The sequence below is a fragment of the Schistocerca nitens genome, chromosome 1 (genome assembly GCF_023898315.1).
Source record: "Schistocerca nitens isolate TAMUIC-IGC-003100 chromosome 1, iqSchNite1.1, whole genome shotgun sequence".
In the NCBI taxonomy this organism is placed as follows: Eukaryota; Metazoa; Arthropoda; class Insecta; order Orthoptera; family Acrididae; genus Schistocerca; species Schistocerca nitens.
Window position 1 is genome coordinate 1,269,825,236 of NC_064614.1, and position 26,176 is coordinate 1,269,851,411.

The window sequence follows — 26,176 nt, forward strand, 5'->3', positions numbered from 1 at the left end:
AGGTCTATACAATGTTACAGAAGCCCTATGGAGATTCTGTTCTTCCCTACAGCACAGACTGAAAGTGGTTTAAAATGTTTAAAGAGGGGAGACAATCAATTTCAAAGGATGGTGGAACCAGTGCTCCAGTACCACTCTTACGAAATAAAACATCAACACTACTGCTGTCATTGTGAGAGAGGATCAACAAATTACCTTAAGATCACTTTCTGAAACACTGAACATTTCATTGGGTGCCACCCACACATTGGTGACAGAAAAATTACACCTGACATGTGTTTGTGCACGATGGGTTCCAAGACTGTTGATTCCTGAACAAAATGACATTTGCATGCAGGTCTGCATGCAGTTAAAGTTGATGTTAGAGGAACATTCAGAGTTTCTTTCAAATGTAATCACTGCTGATGAAACTTGGCGACTTCATTTTGATCCTGAGAGCAAACAGCAAAGCCAGTGTGGAAATCTCCTTCATCACCAAACCCCAAAAAAGCAAAAGTGGTTGCTTCTGCTGGGAAAGTTATGGTCATATACTTTGATATTCATGGAATGGTTTATCAGCATTTTGTACCTGCTCACACAGCAGCAACTGGACAAAACTACAGGGATGTCCTGAAAAGACTGTATGTCCATATCAGGCGTAACAGACCACATTTCTATGAAGCAGGCTGGATGCTGCACCATGATAATGCGTGGCCGCATATTGCCAATGTTGCAAAACTCAATGTGAAGTGCATCCCTCACCCTCCCTATAGTCCAGATTTAGCCCCATGTGACTTTTTTGTATTCCCTAACATGAAGAAATGTCATGGGAGGCATTATCAATCATCAGAAGCAATGGGAGACTACTTTGAGAAGGATCATCAAAATTATGAGGATGAGTAAAGGTATATTGTCAAAAAAAATTATGATCATTCTTTACTGAACAGCCCTCGTAACATTGGCTGACATTCCTATACTCAACTTGTTAGATGTGTTGGACATTATCTCCATCATCTGCTGTATGTGAATGTGTGTCATCATATCCTGTCTTACTAGTCTTATCTCTCACGAACACAATCATTCAACTGACTGATGACTGTATACAAAATCAGCAATAATACATTTAGGGTCAGTGATTTGTCAAAAAACACTGGGCAAATAACATGCAATGAAAACTGTGATCCAAACACTGGCCTTCTGACTAAGAAGCAGTTCTTTAGAAGGAATGGTGGACTGATGGGCATTCAAGTGAATGTACTGATAACTGACATAAGCAAACAAATGCAACTGTTTCATTTGTGAACCCACCATATAAAAACGTTTAAAAACCTCCTTTGTACAACAAAGGAACCAAAAGATAATGTTGTTGTTGTTGTTGTTGTTGTTGTTGTTGTTGCTGCTGCTGCTGTTGTTGTTGTCTTCAGTCCAAAGACTGGTTTGATGCAGCTCTTCATGCTACACTATCGTGTGCCAGCCTCTTCATCTCCAAGTAACTACTGCATCCTACATTCCTTTGAATCTGCTTACTGTATTCACCTCTTAAGTCTCCCTCAGTGATTTTTACCCCCCATGCTTCTCTCCAGTACTAAATTGGTGGTCCCTTGATGCCTCAGAATGTGTCCTACCAACCGATGCCTTCCTCTAGTCAAGTTGTGCCACAAAGTACTCTTCTCTCCAATTCTATTCAGTACCTCCTCATCAGGTAGTTGGTCTACCCATCTAATCTTCAGCACTGTTCTGTAGCATCATATCTCAAACTGAAATATTTTCTGGTTGACAGTTCCTACTCCATATTTGAATTTATGGACAAACAATATTCTGTGTGAGTGAGGTTTCATTACTGAATCTGAAATTAATGTAAAGTGCAGTAGCGTAAATGCTCAGTGTGTATATTTTCACAGCAAATTTATATTTCATTCATGAGCTTCCTGACAAGATCCATGTGATAGTGAAATGTCATAGATATGGTCCATATAATAAGCAAATAACTGCTTAACATCAGTAATTATATAACCATTCACAATATGCCACTTTTCTTTTACCAGTTCCTTTACCATGGTAGCCATGCATTATTAGTGTTTTCTGTCCAGTAGAGTGTGGACGATTTTCTGGTTCCTACATAATATCTTATACCAGTTTCCTGAGTGGCAGTTCCAGATACCACTGCACAATACCAAGAGGTTCTGTTGACACTCATTGTATGGAATAAACACTCCATCATTCTGAGGTCACGTAGTGCTTTCTACATGAAGGTGCATGAAGTTCATTACATTCCTTTGTAGCGTATCAACCTTAAACAGTCAAAAAATACTCCAAAGTGAAAGAGAGTTGCAGCAGAGTCAGCAGCAGGCATGCAAGAGCATTATTCATGATGCATGATGAAGCAAACCACGGCCGACAAGCATTGCGAAGCTGTGCCAGCTGGGTGCAGTATAACAACTGCCAATGCTTCAGAAGGACAGAAGCCTTTCCTAACTTGCTATCATGGAAGGTGCTCAGCCATTTGTGTACTAACATATTCTCATCTCAGTATCACAGGCTGCACCACAAGCCTGTGACACCCAGAGTGGCATTCCAGAATGCATTATGGGATCTGCTGTTCGACTACAGGACAGGGCACATGCCCTCACTCACGAGAGCTGCCCACGGAGCAGAGAGCCACCAACTTGCTGGAAGGAGGTCACGGGCACCGTCAGCTGCGCTGTCATCATGGTCGCATCTGGAGATGTTACTGACAGTGGTATTTGAGTTACGCAACACTCAGCTCCGCTCTCTGCACTGTCAGCAATGCCAGATGCCTATTGTTCTGCATGACAGGCAACTGGATGCCTCCACCAAGCTGTTTCTGGTGTACTACAGCCAAGGACTGGAATAAAGGAGTTAACTGAACAAATCCACTGTTGTCCTGTCATCTCATTTCACTCTCCATGAGTCATCTAATACTTCGAAAATATACTCTGGCTGCAAAATGTAATTACTAAATGCTGGAAGAGAGTCCTAAATTATATTGTAATGAGGATTAAGAGAACTAACCACGATAGATCCAAATACAAAATACAGATGTTTACACTTTGAAGTTGTTGGCACCCATAAGATAACAGCTTTTATGGGTCACTTTATGGGGGAAAAATACAGATGAGATCTGAGGACAATGGTTGCCTGTAACTATAATCCATTCATCATACGAATAAACCTGATGTAAACAAACACAAACGCAATGATTGGTCAGAAGCCATAGCACATGTACACTGGTGTTGTTACGCTCTTGGAAGTAGGTCCTACTTATATATTAGATATCTTATTACTAAGTTACGTTAAATGAAACTTTAAGTTATTCAAATGTATTAACAACCATCATCTTTTTTCTTAATCATGCTTTAGCTACGCAGATTTTATTTCACAAATCTTGTACAGTCCCAGCCTCTGCAACGCTGTGCTCTGATTGTCGCACTGTTAATGCGCAGTATAAAACTGGCTGAGGCTGATTTCTGTTCCGTAGTGAAACACAGGTGTGGAACACGGTTAAAAAGTACTGAGAAATAGGCTGTCCTTAACGTTTTTCATAAATTTACGGAGATAATCGGCTTTGAAGTTTTCCCGGTGCTCTATATACTGCAGTTGCTAAATAAACATGCATAGAACATGTAGCACAGTTGGTAGCATCATTGAATGTAAACCAAATTCTGTTACACGTGCGTTGGTTCCAATATCCCCAGTATCATTTTTTTCTTGTCCAATTTGAAATACCTACATCTCGTAATTATAAAACTCATCTTCATTTTTTATGAATAATGCATGTCTTCTTATTTCTAATTACATATTGGATGCGAAATTCCTGTTGCCATTTCAGATACAATTTCTTAATTACTGATGTTTTATGAAAGACTGTTCATAAAAGTTGTTCAAATTAAGAAAACATAACAATTTAATTTTTTAAGACAAAAATGAAAAACCAAATCCTCTTTATTTGGACTATGTCCATCGTTTTATACCACAGAGATAGATAAGTATCATAGAAACATGAGAAACAATCATTTTCACAAATGCTGCATTTTTACATTTTCCACAGTACCATTACAATTTGAACCCAGCAGAACTGATTTGGAGCCAATTTATGTGATTTGGCCCGAGAAATGCCAAGACTGTTAAGCTGCCAGACATACTGGTACTAACGCACGCAGTTTTTTCAAACGTCACTGCCGATCGCTGGTGGGATATAGAACAGCTCGTCATAAAAGAAGATTAGAAAATGCTGCGCCAAGTTGGCTTCACGGATTCTGTTGTTAATAGGTTAGTTATCAACACAGCAGATGACACTTGCAGAACTGAAATGTATTTCTTGGATTTGGATATGGGAGGAGCTAAGAGATTACCAGACAACTGACTGTAAGTAATAAATACCTTCAGTGGCTTCAACATTTAACTATATGGTGAAATGCTTCAATACTCTCTTACGTTACACACAGCTTATGCAGAAAAATTACCCGGTGGTTAAGTCAGGAATTTTCATCATTCTTGTTTTTAATTACAATACTAGGTTAGCTAAACACGGTAACGTGTTGCTGTTTTCATCTAGTTGTCTAAGGAGCGTATTGTGGGAGATTTGCAGTGTATTATTTCATTCTGCTCAAAAGTTAAATGGCATTCGAAGCTGTACTGCACCCCTGCTTGTCTCTTTTTACTTGTTAACTGCAGCTGGCCACGGCACTGCAGGCTATCTGGACCAGCTGACAGGCCAGTGCTGTCCAAGTTAAATGCACCAGTAAAGCTGTGGTCCCATATTATCGCTAAGTCAATGTGCGCATAACGCACAGCACAAAATGTACCCTTGTTATCGTACTTGACAATACTCGAGGCAGTTTGGCTACAGTCCCATATGAAACGGAAATCCAATGAGGTTGTAGCAAACGCGGAAGAATACATAGTGCAATGTTTACATCAGGTTTATTCTTATGATGAACAGATTATAGCACAAAAATGGGTCATGTTGATACCAGGCTCTGAAACTTAGAAGTGCACAGACCAACACTGTGACTGCTATGAGTGTAGCTTTGCTAAGGTTTGGCACTGCTCACAAGCCTCACTGAACAAGATGGGCCTTGCACTGCCAGGCTACTGAATCGTCGACAGCGTTGTTCAAGATCCCAAAGCCATGTACAAATTTCTGGAACATTGGTATTTAGATCTGGGCAAAAGGATACTGGGAGTTGTTAAGCGGAGCTCAGGCAATGACTTCTGATCACGCGGCACATCTAGCTACTTATCTCTTTACAGATAATAAATTGCAGAAAAATTGCAGAAATTTAGTATCCAGAGACAGTATAGTGAAGCTGAAAAAAATATAAATACAACCAAAAGGGTGTATTATATTTATCAGAAGGGCAGCAAAGAAAACAAAGACTAATAGAAGAAAAAGACCAGGCAAAGAAACACACCAGCACAAAATTATGACAAAGGCTTTATTATAAACAGGGTTGTAGTATAAATACTGAAGGAGTCCCAGACAGGATAGCAAGACTGATTATAAACATAAATAATAATTCAGGCCTAAGCACAAATGTATTCACATTCCGACGACCACATAGAAAACCTCTACAAATACACTCCTGGAAATTGAAATAAGAACACCGTGAATTCATTGTCCCAGGAAGGGGAAACTTTATTGACACATTCCTGGGGTCAGATACATCACATGATCACACTGACAGAACCACAGGCACATAGACACAGGCAACAGAGCATGCACAATGTCGGCACTAGTACAGTGTATATCCACCTTTCGCAGCAATGCAGGCTGCTATTCTCCCATGGAGACGATCGTAGAGATGCTGGATGTAGTCCTGTGGAACGGCTTGCCAAGCCATTTCCACCTGGCGCCTCAGTTGGACCAGCGTTCATGCTGGACGTGCAGACCGCGTGAGACGACGCTTCATCCAGTCCCAAACATGCTCAATGGGGGACAGATCCGGAGATCTTGCTGGCCAGGGTAGTTGACTTACACCTTCTAGAGCACGTTGGGTGGCACGGGATACATGCGGACGTGCATTGTCCTGTTGGAACAGCAAGTTCCCTTGCCGGTCTAGGAATGGTAGAACGATGGGTTCGATGACGGTTTGGATGTACCGTGCACTATTCAGTGTCCCCTCGACGATCACCAGTGGTGTACGGCCAGTGTAGGAGATCGCTCCCCACACCATGATGCCGGGTGTTGGCCCTGTGTGCCTCGGTCGTATGCAGTCCTGATTGTGGCGCTCACCTGCACGGCGCCAAACACGCATACGACCATCATTGGCACCAAGGCAGAAGCGACTCTCATCACTGAAGATGACACGTCTCCATTCGTCCCTCCATTCACGCCTGTCGCGACACCACTGGAGGCGGGCTGCACGATGTTGGGGCGTGAGCGGAAGACGGCCTAACGGTGTGCGGGACCGTAGCCCAGCTTCATGGAGACGGCTGCGAATGGTCCTCGCCGATACCCCAGGAGCAACAGTGTCCCTAATTTGCTGGGAAGTGGCGGTGCGGTCCCCTACGGCACTGCGTAGGATCCTACGGTCTTGGCGTGCATCCGTGCGTCGCTGCGGTCCGGTCCCAGGTCGACGGGCACGTGCACCTTCCGCCGACCACTGGTGACAACATCGATGTACTGTGGAGACCTCACGCCCCACGTGTTGAGCAATTCGGCGGTACGTCCACCCGGCCTCCCGCATGCCCACTATACGCCCTCGCTCAAAGTCCGTCAACTGCACATACGGTTCACGTCCACGCTGTCGCGGCATGCTACCAGTGTTAAAGACTGCGATGGAGCTCCGTATGCCACGGCAAACTGGCTGACACTGACGGCGGCGGTGCACAAATGCTGCGCAGCTAGCGCCATTCGACGGCCAACACCGCGGTTCCTGGTGTGTCCGCTGTGCCATGCGTGTGATCATTGCTTGTACAGCCCTCTCGCAGTGTATGGTGGGTCTGACACACCGGTGTCAATGTGTTCTTTTTTCCATTTCCAGGAGTGTAGTTACAGAAGTCAATAAATGATAGCAAATATTAAAAGATGATAATAATGAGAAATTTTAATATGAACATGTGAAGTAAAATAAAAATAGTTCTTTGGTGGAAAACTGCAGTGAAACTGCAGTTACAATACAAGAAGTGGCAGATGTCACATACTAGTAGAACTAGCCCTGAACCACCTTCGACACATAGGACACTGAATTCGCAAGAACCAAATAGAAATAAAATTAAATCAACTACATTTAATGAAAGACTACATAAATTACACAGTAAACGAGGAGGAGCTTGCATCTTGTGTGACTGGAAAGAAATACACTGACCAGTCACATTAATGTGACCACCTGTCAATAGCCAGAATAACTTGCAGTTTGCAGCACGGAGGACTGTGAGATACGCAGGTATTAATGTTAATAAGATTCTCAAAGATACCAACAAGGATGTGGAGACATGCTGACAGCAGTGCTGTGGCCAGCAATGCTACGTTTCTCAGTTGAGGATACAAAGCATGAACAGCTCTATAGAGGTGGTCCCACAGATTCTCAACTGGATTTAAATCCGGGGAGTTCAGTGGCTAGGGCAGTATGGTAAACTCATCTTGATGCTCTTTCAACCAAGCATGTACAAAGTGAGCTGTGTGACACATTGCACTGTTTTGCTGATAGATGCCATCATCAGAGGAAAAACAAACCACATGTAGCGATGGACATGGCCCCTAATGATAGATACAAACTTGTGTTCATCCACTATGTGTTCCAGAATGACAAGGTCACACAGGGAATGCCACGGAAACATTCCAAACGCCACAACACTCCCTTCTCCAGCCTGGATCCTTCTGACATTTGTTGCAGGGTGTCTGCTTTCAGGCGTTATACACTGCACATGCCAATGACCATATGTGTGATGAAACATAAAACATGGTTCATCTGAAAAAGACGCCTGTTGCCACTTAGTGGACGTCCTATTGCAGTACTGGTATGCATGGGTGCATGAACCAACCACCTGCTGCGGAGGCACATAAGCAGCAAAGTTCGCTGAACGGTCATTGAGGGGACACTTTTGGTAGCCTCTTGGTTCACCATCATCTATGACCTGTGGTGCACACAGTTACCTCGGCGCCAATTTGTCTTGTGTCAGTTGTCTTGTGACAGCCAGAGCGAGAGCACCAGCAGCAGCGAGTACTGTTTGTATAAAGCGTTTATTTTGCATTTTGTTTACGACCTTCCACTAAGGAAGGGATTCTATTAGTGTTTATCTGCTCTGCATAGTAACTAACAGTTCTTGATAAAACTTTACGTAGTTTTCGTGTTAGATTTCTTAGTGTTTTCTTGATCGTTTAGAACAGAAAGCGCCCAAAAACCGTCTTTTGTTTGTTTCGCGGCCGTTAGCCACTAGTCACTTGAATCAGCAGTTGTCTTGTGACAGCCAGAGCGAGAGCACCAGCAGCAGCGAGTACTGTTTGTATAAAGCGTGTATTTTGCATTTTGTTTACGACCTTCCACTAAGGAAGGGATTCTATTTGTGTTTATCTGCTCTGCATAGAAACTAACAATTCTTGATCGTTAGGAGAGAAATTTATTTTGTACTTATTTGCTGCGCTTAGCTTTTAAATAGTTTTTCTGGGAAAACCTAGCGTAGTTTTCGCGTCTCGTATTTCAGTGAGTGTTTCTTGATTATCAGAGTAGCTCATCAGAAGATTATCTTGGGAATTTGTCACCGTATAGAGTAGGGTAAACATAGTCATGTGTAGGGACTGTGGTTGTTGTGAGCGGACGCAAGGAGAATTGGCCACTCTTTGGGGGCAGGTGGAGGCTTTGTCTGTTAGGCTCATCGAGCTCGAGGCGCAGGCGTCGGCTCGTAGTGGCGTTGGGGCAACTGTGGTGAGACCTATGCCCACTTCGGTGGCCTTGGAATCACATGGAACCCCTGATGTCGCTGCGTCTTCCGGCAGTGAGCATCTTACCGGTCAGCCATCACTCCAGGGTGAATGGCGGACAGTGGTGGGCTCGCGCGTGCCTGGCCGAAAGGCGAAGGTGGGATCTGGCCGCGTGGCAGCTGCCTTACCCCTTTCCAACAGGTACGGGGTGCTTCCTAGTGGTGATGACATCGTTTCCGAGCCACCACAGGATGCCTCGCCTGTTGGGCCAGTGGCCGATTCTCCGGCAAGGTCCCGACAGTCACAGAGGGCGGGCCTATTAGTTATAGGGAGCTCCAACGTTAGGCGGGTTATGGAGCCCCTCAGGAAAATAGCGGGTAGGTCGGGGAAGAATGCCAGTGTGCACTCGGTGTGCTTGCTGGGGGGTCTCGTCCGTAATGTGGAGGAGGCCCTTCCGGCAGCTATTGAATGCACTGGGTGTGACCGGCTGCAGATAGTAGCACATGTCGGAACGAATGACGCCTGCCGCTTGGGTTCTGAGGCCATCCTTGGTTCCTTCCGGCGGCTGGCTGATTTGGTGAAGACAACCAGCATCGCACGCGGAGTGCAAGCTGAGCTTAATATCTGCAGCATAGTGCCCAGAGTCGATCGCGGTCCTCTGGTTTGGAGCCGTGTGGAGGGTCTAAACCAGAGGCTCAGACGACTCTGCGACTATAATGGTTGCAAATTCATCGACCTCCGTTATTGGGTGGAGAACTGTAGGGCCCCCCTAGACAGGTCAGGCGTGCACTACACACCGGAAGCAGCTACTAGGGTAGCAGAGTACGTGTGGCGTGCACACGGGGGTTTTTTAGGTTAGAGGGACCCCCCCTTGGGCGAAACGATAAAATACCTGACGGCTTACCAGAGAGAACATCAGCATCGTTGATAAAGAACGTCCGTTCTCAGAGACCAAAAACAGGAAAAGTTAACGTAATATTGGTAAACTGCAGGAGTATCCAGGGCAAGGTTCCTGAATTAGTATCGCTTATTGAAGGAAATAGTGCGCATATAGTATTAGGAACGGAAAGTTGGTTAAAACCGGAAGTGAACAGTAACGAAATCCTAGACACAGAATGGAATATATACCGCAAGGATAGGATAAACGCCAATGGTGGAGGAGTATTTATAGCAGTAAAGAATTCAATAATATCCAGTGAAGTTATTAGCGAATGCGAATGTGAAATAATCTGGGTTAAGTATCAAAGGTGGGTCAGATATGATAGTCGGGTGCTTCTATAGACCACCTGCATCAGCAACCGTAGTAGTTGAGCGCCTCAGAGGGAACCTGCAGAACGTCATGAAGAAGTTTCGTGATCATACTATTGTAATAGGGGGAGACTTCAATCTACCAGGTATAGAATGGGATAGTCACACAATCAGAACTGGAGCCAGGGACAGAGACTCTTGTGACATTATCCTGACTGCCTTGTCCGAGAATTACTTCGAGCAGATAGTTAGAGAACCAACTCGTGAAGCTAACGTTTTAGACCTCATAGCAACAAATAGACCGGAACTTTTCGACTCCGTGAATGTAGAAGAGGGTATCAGTGATCATAAGTCAGTGGTTGCATCAATGACTACAAGTGTAATAAGAAATGCCAAGAAAGGAAGGAAAATATATTTGCTTAACAAGAGTGATAGGGCACAAATCGCAGAATATCTGAGTGACCACCATCAAACGTTCATTTCTGAGGAAGAGGATGTGGAACAAAAATGGAAAAAAATTCAGAAACATCGTCCAGTACGCCTTAGATAAGTTCGTACCGACTAAGGTCCAAAGCGAGGGGAAAGATCCACCGTGGTATAACAATCATGTACGAAAGGTACTACGGAAACAAAGAAAGCTTCATCATAGGTTTAAGAGTAGTCGAATCATAGCTGATAAGGAAAAGCTGAACGAAGCGAAAAACAGCGTAAAGAGAGCAATGAGAGAAGCATTCAACGAATTCGAACATAAAACATTGGCAAACAATCTAAACAAGAACCCTAAAAAGTTTTGGTCATATGTAAAATCGGTAAGCGGATCTAAATCCCCTATTCAGTCACTCGTTGACCACGATGGCACCGAAACAGAGGACAACCGAAGAAAGGCAGAAATACTGAATTCAGTGTTCCGAAACTGTTTCACTGCGGAAAATCGTAACACGGTCCCTGACTTCAGCCGTCGCACGGACGCCAAAATGGAAAATATTGAAATAAACGATATCGGAATTGAAAAACAACTGCTATCACTTAGTAGCGGAAAAGCATCCGGACCAGACGAGATACCCGTAAGATTCTACAGTGATTATGCTAAAGAACTTGCCCCCTTTCTATCAGCAATTTATCGTAGATCTCTGGAAGAACGTAAAGTACCTAGCGACTGGAAGAAAGCGCAGGTCGTTCCCATTTTCAAGAAGGGTCATAAATCAGATGCGAATAATTATAGGCCTATTTCGCTTACGTCAATCTGTTGTAGAATAATGTAACATGTTTTATGTTCTCGTATTATGACGTTCTTAGATAATACAAATCTCCTTCATCATAACCAACATGGATTCCGCAAACAGAGATCATGTGAAACTCAGCTCGCCCTATTTGTCCAAGAAATTCACAGTGCCGTAGACACTGGCGAGCAGATTGATGCCGTATTCCTGGACTTCAGGAAGGCATTTGATACGGTTCCGCACTTACGTTTAGTGAAAAAAATACGAGCTTACGGAATATCGGACCAGGTTTGTGATTGGATTCAGGATTTCCTAGAAGAAAGAACACAACATGTCATTCTTAACGGTTCAAAATCTGCAGATGTAGAGGTAATTTCGGGAGTACCGCAAGGAAGCGTGATAGGACCTTTATTGTTTACAATATACATAAATGACTTAGTTGACAACATCGGTAGCTCCGTGAGGCTGTTTGCAGATGACACGGTTGTCTACAAGAAAGTAGCAACATCAGAAGACTCGTACGTACTCCAGGAAGACCTGCAGAGGATTAATGAATGGTGCGACAGCTGGCAGCTTTCCCTAAACGTAGATAAACGTAATATAATGCGCATACATAGGGGCAGAAATCCATTCCAGTACGATTATGCCATAGGTGGTAAATCATTGGAAGCGGTAACGACCGTAAAATACTTAGGAGTTACTATCCGGAGCGATCTGAAGTGGAATGATCACATAAAACAAATAGTGGGAAAAGCAGGCGCCAGGTTGAGATTCATAGGAAGAATTCTAAGAAAATGTGACTCATCGACGAAAGAAGTAGCTTACAAAACGCTTGTTCGTCCGATTCTTGAGTATTGCTCATCAGTATGGGACCCTTACCAGGTTGGATTAATAGAAGAGATAGACATGATCCAGCAAAAAGCAGCGCGATTCGTCATGGGGACATTTAGTCAGCGCGAGAGCGTTACGGAGATGCTGAACAAGCTCCAGTGGCGGACACTTCAAGAAAGGCGTTACGCAATACGGAGAGGTTTATTATCGAAATTACGAGAGAGCACATTCCGGGAAGAGATGGGCAACATATTACTACCGCCCACATATATCTCGCGTAATGATCACAATGAAAAGATCCGAGAAATTAGAGCAAATACGGAGACTTACAAGCAGTCGTTCTTCCCACGCACAATTCGTGAATGGAACAGGGAAGGGGGGATCAGATAGTGGTACAATAAGTACCCTCCGCCACACACCGTAAGGTGGCTCGCGGAGTATAGATGTAGATGTAGATGTAGATGTAGATTTTGGATAGCGCAATTTGGCCATGCAAGGTATACTTTAATCAAGTGGCACACAAACAGTTTATAAACTTAGCCGTTTCGAAAATGCTGCCATTATCGCCCGAAAACTGATGATCATTCCCTTATTGGACATCAGATAATTAACTCCATTTCCACATTATGACAATGATTATGCTGTATTCCATGCCCTTCTGACACAGTTTATATGCCCTCCAATGCTAGCGCTGTGACCTGCTGTATGTGAGTGGTTATTGCATGTTGATGTTGAACATAGGTGGTGGTCACATAAATGTAACTGGACTATGACATTGGTCAGACGATAAGAATGGTAGAAGACAGACTGTATGAATACATGCACTACACCAGGCTGTTCAGCCCAAGTCAGCTGTTGCTGAACACATACAAGGTGTGATCAAAAGTAACAGAAATTTTTGTTTTTCTTAAACAATATTTATTTATTCATCAACTTCCTTCCATTCAAAGTAATCCCCACCGATATAATATACTTGTGCCAGCACTTTTTCCAATCTTGGGAGCACTTCTGGAACTCACTTTTCGTTATGATATTCAGCTCCTTCAGTGATTCTGTTTTTATCTCATCAATGGTGGCAAAACAATGTTATTTCATGGTTCTCTTCAACACTGGGAACAGAAGGAAGTCACAGGATGCCATGTCTGGCAAATATGGTGTCTGAGGCAACATAATGGTTCTTTTTCTTGTCAAAAAATCATGAACAAGCATTGAGGTGTGATTCCGTGTCACAATTCTGGTGGTTTTTTCCAGATTGCTTCATGCAAACAGCACGTAATTCCCAGGTAGTTTTCCTTACTGACCATATGACTGTAAGGCAGGAACTCATGAAGCACTATCCCACTGTAATCGAAGAAAACAGTGAGTGACTAAACTAGTCAAATTTTTTTCAGTATCGGCTCTATAGGCAGTCTGCATTGAGACGATTGGGCCTTGGTTTCGTTGTCATATTCATACATGCATGTTTTCTCACCTGTTACAACTTTTTTAGTAGTTGTGGACCATTGTCAACTTCACTCATCAATCCCTGACCAATGTCTACACATCATTTTATATTGAAATACAAAAATTTTGCAATAAACTCTGTTGCTACACTTTTCAATGCCAAACCATCTTACTCATACGAGATTCGCCAAAAGCCACAGTCACCATTTCGAATGTGGTGCTGCACTTTATTTCATTTTTCAAGCACTTGAATGCACGTGTAACCTTTTGGAACGCCAACAATAAACTAAATAGTCAACAGCTGAAATGCAAAATTTATCTGAAACAAGTGTACCAACAACATAAAAAGAAATTGTAAAAATGTTACTTTCTGATCACACCTCATACTCGCCTGTAAACATGCTGTGCAGTAGAATAAAACAAATACTGCAGCACAGACTATATCAATTTGGGACAGCACTGTCCAGGATGCTGGGCAAGCCCAACTTTCACATACCCTCCTGAACATGGAAATGGTACATCACTAAAATGTGCAACTCTGTATTGCATTCTTCAAACCAGACATGGTTACAAAGAAGGTAAAAGGAAGTACACTACAGCTCTGACTTTTTCCCGAGGGCATGCCACTTAACTGCATGGCTTAATGATGATGGCATCCCATTGGGTAAAATATTCCAGACGAAAAATAGTCCACATTCCACAGCACTGGATGAACGCTACTCAGACGAACGTCATCATTAGAAAAAATAAGACTGGCATTCTATGGATGAGAATTTGGAATGTTGGATGCCTTTTCAAGACATTTCTGTATGTTTTGTTTAATTAAACATATTCTGTCAAGTTACTAGTTATGCATTGTGATAAAGAGACTCAAAAAATGTCTACTTGAAACTCTTGTGACTTTCTCCATTAAGCTATTGAGTGACATAGGCCAGATGCCTTAATTCAGAAGAAGACACAGTCTATGCGTAGTTCCTTAAGATGGACATTGTAGTTTGACTCCCCATTGTGCCCCCACTCTAATCTTGTGCTCTTTTTCTCAAGACCTCACAGTCAATGGGAAATTAAAACCTAATCTCTGCTATCATTAATAACTGTCTTGTTCCATTTAAAATTGAAATGGGTATCGTGAAATTAGATATAATGGGAATTAGGGAAGTGAAAATGATGTGAGAAGAAAAATGTGGTAAGAGAAACAACAGAATACGGGAAGTTTATGAAGAGAATAAAAAAAGAAACTTAGCTTGGAAAGACATCACATGTTATCAGTTATGATTACAAATGACATAATAACTAACAATAAAGACAAAATTGTACTGGCACTCCAAAAATTCTTTAAGTTTTTGAACACTGCAAGAGGTAAACCAGAAACAAATGTAATTAGTCATGAAAATTATTACATTCTGGAAGTAATGCTAGTGTCCTGCCCCCCTTTCCCCATGATTCATAAACATGGACAAGTTAGGGTAGCTTGTGTGATTAAATAATAGAGTGTGAGGGTTTGTGCTGATGAAGCGCAACTTCTTACAGTTAGACCTCAGTGCTGGTCAGACAACAACCATGCAAAGTCATCTCATGCTGATAGTTTCTGAACTGCTAGCAGAAAATCCCCATGCAGGTTAACAATGTGGCTTGTTCATGAATTAAATCATAAAACATTGGAAGTCGTTTGACAACTTGGATATATTTTCCAGGCTGATTCAACATCAAATCTGAATTAACTGAACATTTTATATCAAATTCCCAATATCTATTTCAATTTGTGAAAAGCCCATGGCAAAGAACTTCTCCATGTAGACTCCGAAGACACGCCATAAGATGACACAAGCACATCCTAAGGAGACTTCATGTCACTGCATGCTGCCTCAGGCATCCATCAAAGAATAAAGTTACCGCCAAATGAAAACAGCATCACACTAATATTTTAACTAATGAAAAACAATTATATTTTGACCAAATCTAGTTTGAAATATCTGCGCTTCCTGTTGAGGGTACAAATTCTATTCTAAAGCTCATCTATGTTTCAAAAAAAGATGCCTGTACCCTCAAAAGAGGTAGCCTAATTGTAGGAGTAACCATGTCAGAAGGAAATCTGAAGAGAACAGCCTTGCCACGGTACATGGCTAACGTCACAAGATCAGGTCACACAGTCATCCAGACTGTTGCCTCTGCAATCATATTCACGAGTTAGAGAACTATAAAAGATGAGTGGATAAGTTGACACTACATACAATGGGATACAGTGGGATTTCTGATCAAATGAGAACTGGATCACTAACACAAAATCAAAGAGAGGTAATGCATGAATAAGGTCTAATTAGCAAAGTGGGAATGTAGCTACTATGAACAGTATTATTATCATAGTCATGATATACACAATGTCATGATCCACAGTGGCAGTACAAGTATAAATGCCTACTATCTCTGCAGATGATGAATAGATTGAAAAAAAGTATGGTAATTTAAAAAATTATTCAACAGATAGAAGAAAATGAAAGTTTGTGATGTTCAGTATGGGGAAAAATAAGAGAAAGAAAATTAGTAAGAGAACATGGACATGGTAGAATTTTGCAAAGAGCACAATTCAAACATTGCACATACTTGGTTTATAAGTGTCATGGAAGAGACTTGGCAATATCTGAAAGTTTCAGGCAGTTAATATGTTGGTATAACAGACATGTAGAAAACATGTTTAAAACTGCAAAACATATCCAGAAGCAAATGTGGACTTTAGCATTATACCACAAAATTAAGTGCATTTGGTAATAGTTTACTTACATATTAGTTTCCAAAACATATTTAGTGTCCTTTTGCATCTGTAGTTAATATATTATTGTTATCACTTAGTAAATCTCTTAACTAATTTCCAAACTACCATGGATACTAAGTGTGTGAGGTGCAGTAGGAAAGTTAGTTCAGGGGTTTTGTGCAGCTGTTGTGACAGGTGGTTTCATTGGGGAAATTGTAGTGGTGTGGGAATTGGGGAAGCAAATGAGACTCTTTCATTCTTTTGCAGGGTTTGCTCAAGAGATAGGATTATAGCTGAACAGGAGGAGAAAATTAGAGCCCTTCCGGCTGATTTGGACTGAGCGAGGGAGGAACTGAAGAGGTTAAGGGGGGAGGACGGTAAACAGCGGTGGGAAGTGGTAGCTAGGAAAAGGGGCCACAGAAAGAGGACAGTGTCTGACAGTTTCCCAATTGGCACAACCAATAGATTTGCCTTGCTACAACAGTTAAGTAATGAAGAGGCTCTAGTAGAAGCATATGTAGTTAAGATGCAACAGAATCTCACTAGGAAACCAACTGTTTCAAAAAAAGTAGAAAGTAAAAGGAAAGTTCTGTTGTTATGTAGCAGCCATGGAAGAGGTGTGGGCCAGATTTTACAGGAAAAATTAGGTGACAGGTACCAGGTCACAAACTTTTTCAAGCCAAGTGCATCTCTTAGCCAGGTGGTAGAGGATATAGGTTCCTTGTGCAAGGGTTTCACAAAACAGGAGCATGTGATGATAGTGGGTGGAGTGGGAAACAGTACTGACAGGGATCAGGGCTACAGTGTTGAGTGTGACATGGTGAAAATATCCTCAGCAACGACCCATACCAATGTTGGGCTGGTGCCTGCTTTTGTGCGGCATGATCAGCCCCAGTTGAACCGCTCTGTCAGGAGGGTAAATATGGAGTTGGATCAATTGCGTAGCATGGCTACTCTGTCAGATATTGGATTGGTTCCTGTCAAGGCTATTGATAGGGGGGATTTCACAAGGCATGGCCTACACCTCAATAGGAAAAGGAAGGGTAAACTTGCAGGGTTGTTAGTGAAATCTATAAGGAGGGACACTAGTACTCATGGAAGTACCTCTTTTTTAGACTAATATCAGTGTCCAATGAGAAGTTCAGGCAGGCAGGTGCTAAAGAGGTCCAAAACTCACAAAATTCTCACAACAGGAAAGTAAATAATAATGTTACCATATTTAACCAAAATATTGGTGGATTAAGGCAAAAAGTAGATTCTCACAAAAGTAAAGTAAAAAATAATGTTAAAATTTTTCATCAAAATATCACGGGGTTGAAGAATAAAGTAGATGAGCTCCTGGTTTGTTTAGATGACATTGAATCTTATAATGTAATAGATATACTATGCCTGTCTGAGCATCACATTGTGTCTGATATGGAAAAGGTAAATTTCAGTGGTTATAAACTAGCTGCACGTATGAGTAGGGAGAATAAGGTGAAAGGAGGAGTTGCCATATATGTCAAAAGTTATCACTATGTAGAAAGCTTAGATACATAAAAGTTTTGTCTAGAGCAACATATAGAAGCATGTGCCAGTCAACTTAAACTGAAGGAGGGCTCTATTATAATTGTAACAGTATATAGGTCCCCTTCAGGAAACTTTCATTTATTCCTGGAAAACTTGGATGCCTTGTTGTGCTATCTGTCAGATAGGGGAAAGCAAATTATTATTTGTGGGGACTTCAATGTTGATTCACTGAAAGAGTGTAATAGGAAGAATGACCTGGAAGTCTTGCTTGGTTCTTTCAATTTGACATCTGTCATTAATTTTCCTACTCGGGTAGTAAAGGACAGCAGCACATTGATAGATAACACTTTTATAGACCAAGATCAGTTTAAAAACATAAATTCTTGTCCTGTTGAGGATGGCCTTTCTGATCATGATGCTCAGCTAGTTACAGTATATGACATAGCTCCATTCAGGAATTCAAAACTACCCTCCAAAGTTGTGTGTTCAATTAATGACTCAACAATTAGAAATTTAAGAGAAAATCTTCAGCAGTTAGACTGGGATGAAGTGTATAATGAGCCCGATGCTAATTTAAAATATAACTTATTTCATGATACACTTGTAAGAGAATTTGAAAACTGTTTCCCCAAGAAAGTAGTTAAATCTAATTATAAGAAACCATGCAAAAAAACCTTGGCTTACTAAAGGAATAAAACATCTTGTAACCACAAAAGGGAACTGTATCTAACCACAAGAAAGAGTAATGACCCAGAAACAGCCTAATATTATAAAAACTACTGTGCTACATTAAGAAAGTTTATTAAAAAGTCCAGAAGCATGTGCATCATGTCTGAGATTAATACCTCTGATAACAAAATCAAAACAATTTGGAATATTATTACAGGGGCGACAGGGCAACCAAGAGTACAGGATGACAGCATATCACCATCAAAGCGAATGGAAACTTGATAAACAACAAGCCAGAAGTCAAAAACATTTTGAATAACCATTTTTTAAATGTTGTAGAGAAAATAGGATCTAAATGTTCATTAGAAGAAGCAAGGCAGTTAATGGAAGAGGCCTTACCCACACCATTTGATACAATTGAAATTCCACCCATCTCTCTTGAAATTAGGAAGATAATAAACTCTCTCAAGAATAAAAGCTCACATGGAATTGATGGCATTTCCAGCAGGATAATAAAAGCTTGTTCCCAAGAAATAAGTGTGATTCTTAGCCACATAAGTAATAGCTCTCTGAAGCAGGGTATTTTCCTAGACAGACTGAAGTATGCCACTGTTAAACCGCTGCATAAAAAAGGGAATAGGTCTGATGTCAACAACTACTGCCCAGTCTCTCTTCTGTCTGCCTTATCCAAAATTCTTGAAAAAGTAATGTATTGTAGAGTAGTTTCACACCTTTGTAAAAATAAAGTTTTAACAAAATGTCAGTTTGGTTTCCAGAAGGGTTTTCAACGGAAAATGCTATATATACCTTCACTAATGAAATATTAAATGCTCTGAGTAAGCGGACGTCACCCATTGGGATTTTTTGTGATATATCAAAGGCTTTTGATTGTGTAAATCATGGAATACTTCTAGATAAGCTCAAGGGTAACTGGAAGAGTGCAGAAAGTTGAAATAAGCAGTTCACATAATATGCAAAAAACTGGTGATTTCTCAAACTGGGGAACAATCAAGAATGGTTCGGTCTTGGGTCCTCTGCTGTTCTTAATATACATTAATGACTTGCCATTCTATATTCACGAAGATGCAAAGCTGGTACTTTTTGCCAATGAGACAAGTATAGCTATCACACCCAACAGACAAGAATTAACAGGTGAAATTGTAAACAATGTTTTTCAGAAAATCATTAAGTGGTTCTCTGCAAATGGGCTCTCATTAAACTTTGACAAAACACATTACATACAGTTCCACACAGTAAATGGAAGGACACCATTAATAAATATAGACTTCGATTAGAAATCGGTAGCTAAGGTAGAAAATTCAAAATTTCTAGGTGTATGCATTGATGAGGGGTTGAACTGGAAAAAACACACTGAGGATCTGCTGAAACATTAGAGTTCAGCTACTTATGCTATTAGGGTCACTGCAAATTTTGGTGATATACATCTCAGTAAATTAGCTTACCACACCTATTTTCATTCTCTGCTTTCATTGTTGTTGTTGTGTGGTCTTCAGTCCTGAGACTGGTTTGATGCAGCTCTCCATGCTACTCTATCCTGTACAAGCTTCTTCATCTCCCAGTACCTACTGCAGCCTACATCCTTCTGAATCTGCTTAGTGTATTCATCCCTTGGTCTCCCTCTACGATTTTTACCCTCCACACTGCCCTCCAATACTAAATTTGTGATCCCTTGATGCCTCAGAACATGTCCTACCAACCGATCCCTTTTCTAGTGAAGTTGTGCCACAAACTCTTCTTCTCCACAATTCTACTCAATACCTCCTCATTAGTTATGTGATCTACCCATCTAATCTTCAGCATTCATCTGTAGCACCACATTTCGAAAGCTTCTATTCTCTTCTTGTCTAAACTATTTATCGTCCATGTTTCACTTCCATACATGGCTACACTCCATACAAATATTTTCAGAAATGACTTCCTGACACTTAAATCTATACTCGATGTTAACAAATTTCTCTTCTTCAGAAATGCTTTCCTTGCCATTGCCAGTCTACATTTTATATCCTCTCTACTTCGACCATCATCAGTTATTTTGCTCCCCAAATAGCAAAACTCCTTTACTACTTTAAGTGTCTCATTTCCTAATCTAATTCCCTCAGCATCACCCGACTTAATTCGACTACATTCCATTATCCTCGTTTTGCTTTTGTTGATGTTCATCTTATACCCTGCTTTCCTATGGCATCATATTCTGGGGTAACTCATCATTGAGTAAAAGAGTGTTTATTGCACAAAAGCGTGCAATCAGAATAATTGCTGGAGCTCATCCAAGATCATCCTGCAGACACTTATTTAAAGAGCTAGAGATCTTCACTGTAGCCTCACAATATACAGGGTTATTACAAATGACTGAAGTGATTTCACAGCTCTAAAATAACTTTATTATTTGAGATATTTTCACAATGCTTTGCACACACATACAAAAACTCAAAAAGTTTTTTTAGGCATTCACAAACGTTCGATATGTGCCCATTTAGTGATTCGGCAGACATCAAGCCGATAATCAAGTTGCTCCCACACTCGGCGCAGCATGTCCCCATCAATGAGTTCGAAAGCATCGTTGATGCGAGCTCGCAGTTCTGGCACGTTTCTTGGTAGAGGAGGTTTAAACACTGAATCTTTCACATAACCCCACAGAAAGAAATCGCATGGGGTTAAGTCGGGAGAGCGTGGAGGCCATGACTTGAATGGCTGATCATGATCTCCACCACGACCGATCCATCGGTTTTCCAAACTCCTGTTTAAGAAATGCCGAACATCATGATGGAAGTGTGGTGGAGCACCATCCTGTTGAAAGATGAAGTCGGCGCTGTCGGTCTCCAGTTGTGGCATGAGCCAATTTTCCAGCATGTCCACGGGCTACGCGTGAAACTTACACGCACGCGTTCAACCGTTTCTTCCGTCTCTGCAGGCCGACCCGTTGATTTCCCCTTACAGAGGCATCCAGAAGCTTTAAACTGCGCATACCATCGCCGAATGGAGTTAGCAGTTGGTGGATCTTTGTTGAACTTCGTCCTGAAGTGTCGTTGCACTGTTATGACTGACTGATGTGAGTGCATTTCAAGCACGACATACGCTTCCTCGGCTCCTGTCGCCATTTTGTCTCACTGCGCTCTCGAGCGGTCTGGTGGTAGAAACCTGAAGTGCGGCTTCAGCCGAACAAAACTTTATGAGTTTTTCTACGTATCTGTAGTGTGTCGTGACCATATGTCAATGAATGGAGCTACAGTGAATTTATGAAATCGCTTCAATCATTTGTAATAGCCCTGTATATGTTCACTTATGAAATTTGTTATTAACAATCCGAACGAATTCAAAAGTAATAGCAGTGTACATGGCTACAACACTAGGAGAAAGGATGATCTTCACTACTCAAGGTTAAATCTAACTTTGGCTCAGAAGGGAGTAAATTATGCTGCCACAAAAGTCTTTGGTCACTTACCTAATAGCATCAAAAGTCTGACAGATAGCCATACAGCATTTAAAAGGAAATTAAAAGATTTTCTTACTGGCAACTCCTTCTGCTCATTAGATGAATTTTTGGATATAGTAAGTAGACAATTTCCCCAAACGCAAAAAAAAAAAAAAAAATAATAATAATAATAATAATAATAATATTGTGTCATGTAATATTTTGTGTAATGTAATATCTTGTATAGACAACTTTTATTAACCTGACACGTTCCACATCATTACGAATTGTCGTATTCATGATCTATGGAACAAGTACTAATCTAATCTAATCTAATCTGAATGTAGTTAACTGATTATGAAATGTAAACCATAGCTAAATAAGTTACAAAAAAGGATAAAAATAAGGAGATAGAACCTGAATCAGTTCAAACAGATATTGTTCAGAGTTTCAAAGGGAGGCTGGGAAAGATTAAAGAGGAAGGGCAGGTCACTCAGACCCCAGGATGGGAGGACCCACATGTAATGAGGACAAGGGTAGACTAAGACCAAGTTGTTAACTGTAACTCTGATGTGTAACCCTATGTTTGCCTTTCCAATGAATGATACTCATAAATCATCAAATGGTATAATGAATTACTGTATAAGAGAGCAAGACTACTGTGCAAATTTATTACTTATTTTCATGTGGAGAGCCAATGCAAGAGACAAAGCATATCTTCAAGGTGTGACAGTGATCGCAGTAACTTCACCTGCGTGATACTGATGTTCCATGTATCGCCAGCCCATAATGAAGGAGCGTATCATCCCTAGAGCAAATGGTATGCTAAAACAATGACTGTATAGACATTTGAAGACAAATGAAGATTGTATTGTAATTATTATTTGGAGCAGTCAGTCAGAGCTGTCTAGTTGAGATTCACATTCTGAATTACAATGTTACTTGTAACATTTTTGAAGAATCAAATATTTGTTGTAAGAAGGTTATTGCATCAAATAGGAAAGACATATGGGCACATGTATCTGAGAAACGTCATGATGTTTATTTCATGAAAATAAATATTATGCTCAATCCTTAACTTCCAGCATATACTGCACAATTCCGTGAAGAATTCCACAACTGATACATCTACAGTCAACCAAAGGCAAGCACAATAATGTTCAATATTCACCGCTAGCAATAAATCTAAACTCTGAGAATAACCAACAAGAACATTATGAGATGAAGGGGAAGCATCAGTGAGATGGCATTGTGCCAGCTCCAGAGATGGTAAAGAAAGTGTAAGAAGTACAGAGAGATTAATGGGGAAGAGAAATGGAAGTGCAATTAAGACACGAGAAAAGGAAATGAGGAATTCTTAACAACTTCAATACTGACCAAAAATTGATGTACGATAATTTCTTACTCACCTCTTTTTGCACCATCAGCATCATTTTCTTCACCATCACTGAAAATACACCACATAACATTTCAATAACACAACATCAGAGGCTAACAGCTAACTGTGCAGTACTCAATTTTGCATTACTTCTTATATATAATAGTTGTACTAAACAGAGAAAAAGAACAAAATTAAATGAAGCAGTCATAAAAATCCTTACCCTGAAACTTCCAGATGTCTGTGTGTCCCATTGCATGTTATAGTCAAATGAAACAAATTCATCATGTTATCTGTAGGTGACATAAAAATATGAGAATAGCATTAAATATAAAAAATACGACAGAAATAGAACACATTCAATGCTAAATAGAGTGAGTAAACAAACCAATTGTAATGATGACTTGCTGCCTGTAAACAATGCACACCCCATACAGCAGCATTGATGACAGGTACAAAGAAAACCTTGATCGAGCATTTTTTGAAGACATTCTTGGCTCTTGATTTTTTATAGTTTCCATAATTTCTATGCTGAAATACATAAAAATACCATTAGGACACGTGTCATTCCAGTGATACTTGCAAGACTAATAAAATTAAGCAAATAGTTCTAAGTAAGGACAAAAGCAACTGATTGTGAGATAACACTTCTGCCATTTGCTTATTATTTCATTTCTTTCTAGACACATTAGTGCAATTTCAGCTCTGTAGCCATTTTCAAGTCAGTCTACAATCATCATACACATTTCAGCATGAATGCAATATTACGACATTACAAATTATACCATGAAAAGTCATACAACTATGCTGTTAATTAGTAACATAACCTTATTGCATTTTGAAGTTGGCTACATTACAAGTAGTGGTACATGTCAAGAACACCATATTCATTATTTGACCATACAAGGATTGTCATGGAATCCATGAACCATGGACCTTGCCATTGGTGGGGAGGCTTGCGTGCCTCAGCGATACAGATGGCTGTACCGTAGGTGCAACCACAACGGAGGGGTATCTGTTGAGAGGCCAGACAAACATGTGGTTCCTGAAGAGGGGCAGCAGCCTTTTCAGTAGTTGCAGGGGCAACAGTCTGGATGATTGACTGATCTGGCCTTGTAACATTAACCAAAACGGTCTTGCTGTGCTGGTACTGAGAACGGCTGAAAGCAAGGGGAAACTACAGCCGTAAATTTTCCCGAGGACATGCAGCTTTACTGTATGATTAAATGATGATGGCGTCCTCTTGGGTAAAATATTCCGGAGGTAAAATAGTCCCCCATTCGGATCTCCGGGCGGGGACTACTCAAGAGGACATCGTTATCAGGAGAAAGAAAACTGGCGTTCTACGGATCGGAGCGTGGAATGTCAGATCCCTTAATCGGGCAGGTAGGTTAGAAAATTTAAAAAGGGAAATGGATAGGTTAAAGTTAGATATAGTGGGAATTAGTGAAGTTCGGTGGCAGGAGGAACAAGACTTTTGGTCAGGTGATTACAGGGTTATAAATACAAAATCAAATAGGGGTAATGCAGGAGTAGGTTTAATAATGAATAAAAAAATAGGAGTGCGGGTTAGCTACTACAAACAGCATAGTGAACGCATTATTGTGGCCAAGATAGACACGAAGCCCACGCCTACTACAGTAGTACAAGTTTATATGCCAACTAGCTCTGCAGATGATGAAGAAATTGATGAAATGTATGACGAGATAAAATAAATTATTCAGGTAGTGAAGGGAGACGAAAATTTAATAGTCATGGGTGACTGGAATTTGTCAGTAGGAAAAGGGAGAGAAGGAAACATAGTAGGTGAATATGGATTGGGGGGAAGAAATGAAAGAGGAAGCCGCCTTGTAGAATTTTGCACAGAGCATAACTTAATCATAGCTAACACTTGGTTCAAGAATCATAAAAGAAGGTTGTATACCTGGAAGAATCCTGGAGATACTAAAAGGTATCAGATAGATTATATAATGGTAAGACAGAGATTTAGGAACCAGGTTTTAAATTGTAAGACATTTCCAGGGGCAGATGTGGATTCTGACCACAATCTATTGGTTATGAACTGCAGATTGAAACTCAAGAAACTGCAAAAAGTTGGGAATTTAAGGAGATGGGACCTGGATAAACTGAAAAAACCAGAGGTTGTAGAGAGTTTCAGGAAGAGCATAAGGGAACAATTGACAGGAATGGGGGAAAGAAATACAGTAGAAGAAGAATGGGTAGCTCTGAGGGATGAAGTAGTGAAGGCAGCAGAGGATCAAGTAGGTAAAAGTAAAAAGACGAGGGCTGATAGAAATCCTTGGGTAACAGAAGAAATATTGAATTTAATTGATGAAAGGAGAAAATATAAAAATGCAGTAAATGAAGCAGGCAAAAAGGAATACAAACGTCTCAAAAATGAGATCGACAGGAAGTGCAAAATGGCTAAGCAGGGATGGCTAGAGGACAAATGTAAGGATGTAGAGGCTTGTCTCACTAGGGGTAATACAGATACTGCCTACAGGAAAATTAAAGAGACCTTTGGAGAGAAGAGAACCACTTGTATGAATATCAAGAGCTCAGATGGCAACCCAGTTCTAAGCAAAGAAGGGAAGGCAGAAAGGTGGAAGGAGTATATAGAGGGTTTATACAAGGGCGATGTACTTGAGGACAATATTATGGAAATGGAAGAGGATGTAGATGAAGATGAAATGGGAGATAAGATACTGCGTGAAGAGTTTGACAGAGCACTGAAAGACCTGAGTCGAAACAAGGCCCCGGGAGTAGACAACATTCCATTAGAACTACTGATGGCCTTAGGAGAACCAGTCATGACAAAACTCTACCATCTGGT

At 40.9% G+C, this 26,176-nt stretch overlaps 1 protein-coding gene across 1 annotated transcript in view; it reads right to left on the bottom strand.

Annotated features, from left to right (window-relative positions):
* The window catches only part of LOC126202102 (meiotic recombination protein REC8 homolog), a 352,636-nt gene that overhangs the window by 252,825 nt on the left and 73,635 nt on the right, over window positions 1-26,176 (bottom strand). The window contains exons 2-4 of the mRNA XM_049936836.1: window positions 23,732-23,874; window positions 23,567-23,636; window positions 23,375-23,412 (exon numbers count right to left, since the gene is read on the bottom strand). Of these exons, the coding sequence (XP_049792793.1) occupies window positions 23,375-23,412; window positions 23,567-23,636; window positions 23,732-23,874 (251 nt within the window). The remainder of the gene's footprint in view (window positions 1-23,374; window positions 23,413-23,566; window positions 23,637-23,731; window positions 23,875-26,176) is intronic.